Source organism: Pteropus alecto, unplaced genomic scaffold, assembly GCF_000325575.1.
Source record: "Pteropus alecto unplaced genomic scaffold, ASM32557v1 scaffold166, whole genome shotgun sequence".
Classification (NCBI taxonomy): Eukaryota; Metazoa; Chordata; class Mammalia; order Chiroptera; family Pteropodidae; genus Pteropus; species Pteropus alecto.
In genome coordinates this window covers 8,789,086-8,796,303 of record NW_006439757.1, presented here as the reverse complement: position 1 = coordinate 8,796,303, position 7,218 = coordinate 8,789,086, and the positions used below count along the sequence as shown (strand labels likewise).

General features: G+C 35.0%; 1 protein-coding gene across 2 annotated transcripts in view; it reads right to left on the bottom strand.

The window, feature by feature from the left end:
• KLHL2 (kelch like family member 2) overlaps positions 1–7,218 on the bottom strand; it is a 65,675-nt gene that overhangs the window by 10,368 nt on the left and 48,089 nt on the right. For both annotated transcript variants that reach the window (XM_006917015.3, XM_025050390.1), the window contains 3 exons: positions 6,540–6,656; positions 5,181–5,330; positions 1–68 (listed from right to left, as the gene is read on the bottom strand). The exon at positions 1–68 is cut by the window's left edge and continues 44 nt beyond it. In XM_006917015.3, coding sequence (XP_006917077.1) covers positions 1–68; positions 5,181–5,330; positions 6,540–6,656 — 335 coding nt within the window. The remainder of the gene's footprint in view (positions 69–5,180; positions 5,331–6,539; positions 6,657–7,218) is intronic.

Genomic DNA, 7,218 nt, shown 5'->3' with positions numbered 1-7,218 from the left:
TCTTTAAAGTCATAGCATTCCACACTTCGGATAGCCTTTGGTGCTTGGCCCCCAACCACTACCATCAACTGGAAGGACAGAAATGTAAGCACTTGAACGAACCACCATTGCATTTTCAGGGATTTAAAATGTCTTACAAAGACACTGATGTGGAGAGTGTTAGGATGAAGATGGCAGGGCGAGCTGGGGGAAAACAACCACCTGATCGACATTTAATAAACATCAACAAAGGGGGCACAGGTTAGAACTACAATTCTATTCTGTAGCACATTAAGTCAAAAATAAGGATTTCAGAAACTAAAATAAGTTTCTGATCCTTCAAGCAAAAGCAGTATTTAAGCCAAAAAACAGCAGGCAGTCAGCACTGGCAAGGCTGCAGTATGTCATAGGGCTTGCTATAAGCCAGATCCTGGCTTTGTAATGACCAGGGATTAGATCTCCACAGTCTAGGAGAGCAGACAAAAGTGAAATTTATGTTAGTGGGTCGATGAGGTGAAAAGGACAGTAAGGTATTAAAAGACAGATGGAAGAAGTGAGGGGTGGGGAGGGATGGAACGGCTGAAAAAAGAGGAGTAACTGAATTGGAGTTCACAAGAAAGCATAGATTCCTGGATTTCAAGTAAAGAGACCTCCCTTAAATCCCCACACATACGCCAACCTAACAGGACAGATAATGGAGATACTAGAAATCATAATGAATGAATGCACAATAGCCTAGTGCCGAGAATAAATAAGGTCTATAAATTTCTTCAATTCATTCAGTCTGATAACTACTTACAAAGTGCCTATCACCTGTATTTGTTCAGAATTGTGCTAGGTGTTATACATGAGAAATATAAGATATGGGCTCTACCCGCCAAGAGCTCGTAGATCCCACTAAAGAGACAAGACCCGTGAAGTGACTCAAGAACAATATACAGTTATGACCAAAACCCTGTATGATTACCATAGACATTAACTGTTACTGCTGATTAAAAAATGGAATGTTGCCATAAATCAGTGAGTTTCCTGGAAGGGGTGGAATTTAGAGAAAGAGATAGAATTTAGCAGTTAATGTGTTTGTCTTGAGAGAGGGGTAGAATTTAGCGGTCAGTGTGTGTTCGTCTTTTACTGCGCACAAATGGACAATCTGGCAACTGAAAACACAGCCTCCAAATCAGAAGAATGTAAAAGTTAATAATGTCATGTATGAAAAACTATAAAGAATGGCAAAGGATATTTAGGGGGAATGAAGTAATGATAGGAAAAACAGATGTTCAAAAGAAACAAAAAATCAAAACAAACAGAAGATGGAATGACTCATACATACAAAAAGAGGAAGTTTATAACCTTGCCTGAGCAATGACCTACCTGTAGTTAGAACTACAGAAAGATGGGTATAAAGAAAACATAATACCTGAATCAGAGTAAATCCCGAGTTTCCGAAAAGAAGCCTATTTTAGTAACTTATTAACTGGAGAGTAAAAAAAAATTTAAAGGTCTTAAAAATAAGACTAAACATAGACCAATTATACGATTTTTGTCAGATCTGCCGCTCTTCTAGTGTTGAATAAAAGTAAAAGAACAAAGAAAATCTGCAATATCTTCCCCTCCAATCACCAAAGGTGGGAGAGCGGGGAAATCCCCACCAAAAAGGTAAAATACACACTAAGATGAACCCTATACATAGGGATTTATATAATATCTATCTGGGTTTAAACTTCTAAACTCTGCCTGGCATTTAGACAATAGCTGATGTAGGAGGCTTAGTTAACATCTCTGATGGTCAATTTTTTAAAAATCGTGGAAGGGAATACATTTCAAAATAATCCTTAAGAAACAATATTGGTTGACTAGATTTCATGATTCTCAAACTTTCAACATCATAATTTCCATGTAATGGAGTTCACTTTTGCAACATCAATGAGGGTGGAAGGGAAAATGTGCTACTGAGTACAGAGAACACTGGTAATATCTGTCCTTTACTCACCCAAGAGAAGTAAAATGGGGTGAGGATCTGGGACTCCAGGATTCAGAGATAACAGCGACAAAGAAGAATATATAATGAGAAGACAAGAGAGCAGGGATATTTCCATGAGATCAAGAGACTGTGCTAAAAAGCACTGTACTGCTACCATCAAAAAAGGTGCTCTGACACTCATTATTTGTAAGACACCCCATCTCATTTGAGAAACACCAAACTAATTACACTAATATAAAGGAATAAAACTGGGAAGACCTTTTGAAGAGAAATTTTAAATGTGACATATTCAGGAAGGCAAGGGATAGGGAATTAAACACATTCAAGTGACCACCCTGAAATGTGGGTCAATTAAACTTTGTCTTTTTGTTTCCTTTACCTATTAAATATTAGTTTAACAAGTGCCCCCTGAATAATCAAGTTTCATAATTTTCCAATTGCAAATCTCAACAGATATCCTGGGTGAAATATAGAAAAATATATACACAGAAATGACAACATTGGTAAAAATACAGATGCCAAAGAGAAAAAGAAGCTAACAATAAAGTACAGTAGCAAAACACATATAGTTTTTCATTATGATGTCCAAATCCAAAAACCAGATGCCTTATACCATCCCAACACTGTTTACTGAAGATGAAAAACTAGTGTTTGAGATATAAAACTCATTTGTGCGAATGAGTATGAGTCCGCAGACCCTAATATAAAAAGTACTAAGTCACTGTTGTGGTAGAAATATTTCCAAAACATTACAATATTTTTCTCAGCACTACTGCCATGTTCTGTCTGATCTGACTTATTATTGCTATGAAAAAAATGCATCATTACTATGAAATAAGTACGGATGAGAAATGAACTGTTTCATTCTTACCTACGGATTCAGAATTAATCTTGAGTATAACCACTCTAAAATGACAAACGGTGCGGTGAAAAAGCATCTAAAACAAGCACCTTTTCAAAAATTTGTGCAGATAAACACATTTTGAAAAGAGAATCATACAAATGCTAAGTCAAGGAAATAGTATAGTCCATGGACCTCTGCCACATCTGCTGCCCTTCTCCCCAGCCACCCCGATAAAGCAAAACAAAAGAGAACCTTCATGGATCAGCATGGCCACCACAAAATAAAAGCTAAAGAATCGAGAAATCCAAAAGTATAACACAGCCTGCTCCAAAGCTACAACCAGAGAAGCCCAGGAATAATGTCACCTTAACAGATGATTGCAACTCAACAAAAGAGAAAATAAAATACTTGGTAGGATATTACCGAGAACTTTTTAAAAGGTTTCAAAAGTGATATGCTTATTCCAGAAATTAAAAGAAAATTCATTTTCACATTAAAAGTCCCTGCAGCATAGCTAAAGATAACAAAGCTAAAGATGCCAGAAGAGGAGAATATACAAGCTATATACATCTTTTACGAAGATGACCTACTTAAGAAATATTAAATATAAACTATTTAAAAGGAAGTTGAAAAGACTAGCATAAAGGAAATGGTCATTTAAATGAACTAAGACTATAAACACTTTTTAATAATTTTTTTTGTAAGAGCAAAAACTGACACCAAATAATATGGACAAATATGAAGTAATGAAGACTTATAAAGATGACTACTTGTAAAAGCAGGTAAAAGGGTATTTGGAAAATGTAAACATTTATAAAATCAGCAGACCCAGATGGCATGCATACTAAGGTGTTAAGGGAACTAGCTAATGTACTTACTGAGCCACTTACAATTATTTTTGAAAAATCTTGGAGAACTGAGGAGAGATCAGAAAATTTAAAAAAGGCAAATACCAATTTTCAAAACAGGATAGGAAGTGAATGCCTTGTAAATACCTTTTAAGTGATAATAATTGTCAATAAAAAATTTAGAATATTTTAAGAAAAGCATTCAAACTTCTGACAAAATGATGAGTAAAACAAAAGATGTTAAAAAAAAAGATCATGCCAAGTAAGAATCTATTTCATCTTGAATCTCATTGGACATTATATGCCAAATTACTTATTTCTGGATTAGATAATAAACACAATCTTATGTACTAAAATTTTCTACAAATGGACTATGTCAGCGAGTGGATATTTCTAATGAGGTGCCACCAGGGAGAGTGCTGAGGTCCATTCTAAATTAAAACATTTACTAATGATCTAGAAAAAGGAATAACTAGCACACTGAGAAAATATGCGGTTGGTTGTAACTTGAGAAATGTTGTTAACACTGGGGAAAACAGAAAAAACAATACCATACAATGTAGATTTGAAGCAATAAAAAAATGTAGATTCAAAAAAGTAAAATTTGAGAAAACACTAAATAAAAACACTACAGTTAAAGAATTTAAAAGACATAATTTAGTGTAAAGTATAGATTAATAACTAAAGATGATATAAGAAAACAATGGATAACAGATTCTTATTTCTTAATCCATCATTGCCCCAAACACACACAAGAGCTAAAATTAAATACATAAATAAAAGCATTATATTATGAATCATTCTGATTAGACCATACACAAAATGGTGATTAGAGTGTTGGTCTTACTGTACTTTAAAGATGCAAAGAGTGCAGAAGGAAATGCAAACAAAGAGAGAGAAATGAGGAGTTACTCCATAAGGAAAATTAAACCAGTAAAACATAAATGGCTTCAACTAAAAATATAAAGGTAGAATAAGAACTTGCACACAGGAAAATATGAAGACTGGGGATCTGGAAAGACATATGGGAAATCTACACTGAAATGGCTACATATGATGTGTGAATGAAGCATCTAATAGTACACAAAAGGGAATAGGACGGAAACAAACTGAATAAGCTATTTTATCATCCTTAGTTCTCATATGTAATTCTGTGAAACTACTCGGTTTTCAATCATTATTCAACCCATGTAGCTTACAGAGAAATCCTTCTGCCTAGTCTTTTTTCATTTCTACTAGAACTAGAACTAATAAAACTCAGAAGGGACAAAAACCAGTTGCCTTCTGTTTCAGAAGCGTGATATCATGCAGCCTATAAAGATTAAATGAACCACACAGTTCCCACCCTCCAGAGACAAAATTAATAGACAAGTTGAATTATATACACAATGGTGAATTCATAGGCACATTGTCTGTTGCAGGGAAACTAAAACAATAAAGCATGGAAATTCAGATGAGTAAAAATATTAACAGCCTCACTAAGGGCCTTTCAGATGAGGTAATAACAATGATGAACAATAGATCCTACTTTGGGAAGGTTCATGGGTGTCCTCAGTCGGGTCCGGACACTCTTCATTAATATACGCTGCTCTGTTGGCAGCAAATGATATTTCATAGCTTCAATGAGGTAATCTTTGCAAGCACTGCTATTCTTGACCAATGCCTCCTCTTCAACCCTCTGTGAGAAGAAATTAGACACACCCCATAAGGGGACAGCTATTTGATGTTAAAACTGACAAAGAAACAATAGTAAAGAGGAAGAAAAAAGCAAAAACTATCCTCTCCAGTTCCGTCGAACAGTTAAGAGGAAAGACTATAAATATCACCAATAGAAAAGTAAATGAAGCCAAAAAATGCTCAGGTATCTGGTTTGCAGAGAAAAACAAATATAGGTAATAAAGAGAAGAACTGCAATGAAAATTATATACTTCAGTGTCAGCTATAGAATAACTTTCATATAATATTATATCCACCTATTTCTTATCTTTAAACGTCAAGCCAAATAGTAAGAAAAAAAGGAAATAATTAGATATGAGTCCTTTAGGTGGGGTAGGCTATACTAATAAATTAAAGATAACCTTTTTAAAACTCAAGATGGCAAATAAAATACTCAGAAAAGGGATTCGAATCACTTTATAACAATGTGCCTACACAAATAAGTCTTGTACTTGCTATCTCTGACCTCAAACGCAGGACAGCGTTTTTTGGTTCATTTTCTTAACAGCAGAGTACCAACGCTTACACAGATCACAACAAACGAGGCTTTGAGAATTCTTAAAACGTTCAAATCTAATCTCTCAATAAAGAACTGTTTCCTTAAATGGTTTCAATTATTAAAATGTGGAAATGTTCCTACTAGGATGCTAATAATAATAAAATGAATTTAAAACTTGTTCAGACACTACTAAAGATCCACTTATTCCTATTTTTTTCCAATAACCTGGTTTTCCTCAGCTTAGAAATATAGAAATGAAACACATGCCACTGTGAAATTATGAAGTAGAATTAAATAGTATTTGGATTGAATGTTGAAATTCCACTTCTGCAAGGCAATCAAAAGAGGCTATCAAAAAGAAAACAAAGAAGATGCAGTTAGTTACTCAAGAGCCATGGGTACAGTTATTTACATGTACTTATTTGACCACAAGTACCACCTTCCTAAGCTCTAGTACTCGCTTACCCAAATAGGGGGAAGCAAATTTTCAAGAATGAGCAGTGGCGCAAGAATGAGTAGCTGCCAAGGACTGCAGGTGTCTTTACTGCCCTCTGTCCCGCACCCCAAGGATCTGTATTCTGTAGCTCCTACCATTTTGCAACAGAGATCTCCATGTGGTTAGCCTAGTAACATGGTGCTGTGAGTATTCACGTGTTTTGCATATGTTTTTACCTGAACTAAATATTCCCGAGGGAGCAAAGGTAACCGTACATGTTCCATCAGCCGAGCCATAAATTCTTGCCTTACATCCTTGTCATGGTTCACCCAAGCTATTACTGCTTCAAATACCTTGTGGAAAATATGGGGAAAAGAAAAATAAATAATGAGTTTTGTACCAAGGCATCTGAATAAAAATGGTAAGACTACATTTCATAACACAACTCCTGCTAAGGCATCCAAGTTTAATCCATGGCTCAATTTTTTTTTCAAAATCCTAACTTGCGATGTTCTTAAAAAGCCATTCACTCAATTTCTTTCTTTTGTTCGTTTGGTATTTCGTAAATACTTTATTTTTTTCTGGCTTTATTGAGATATAATTGACAGATAACATTGTGTAAGTTTAAGGTATTCAACCTTCAAGTGTTGATATATTTATATATTGCAAAATGATTACCACCATAGCCTTAGCTAAGACCTCCATTATGTCACATAATTATCACATTTTTTGTGGTGAGAACATTTAAGATCTACTCTTAGCAACTTTCAAGTATATAATACAGTATTGTTAACTATAATCACCACGTTGCACATTAGAGCCCCAGAACTGATTCATCTTATAACTGGAAGTTTTAGTGCTTTGACCAACATCTCTTCATCGCCCTCACCACCCAGCCCCTGGCAACCACCACAC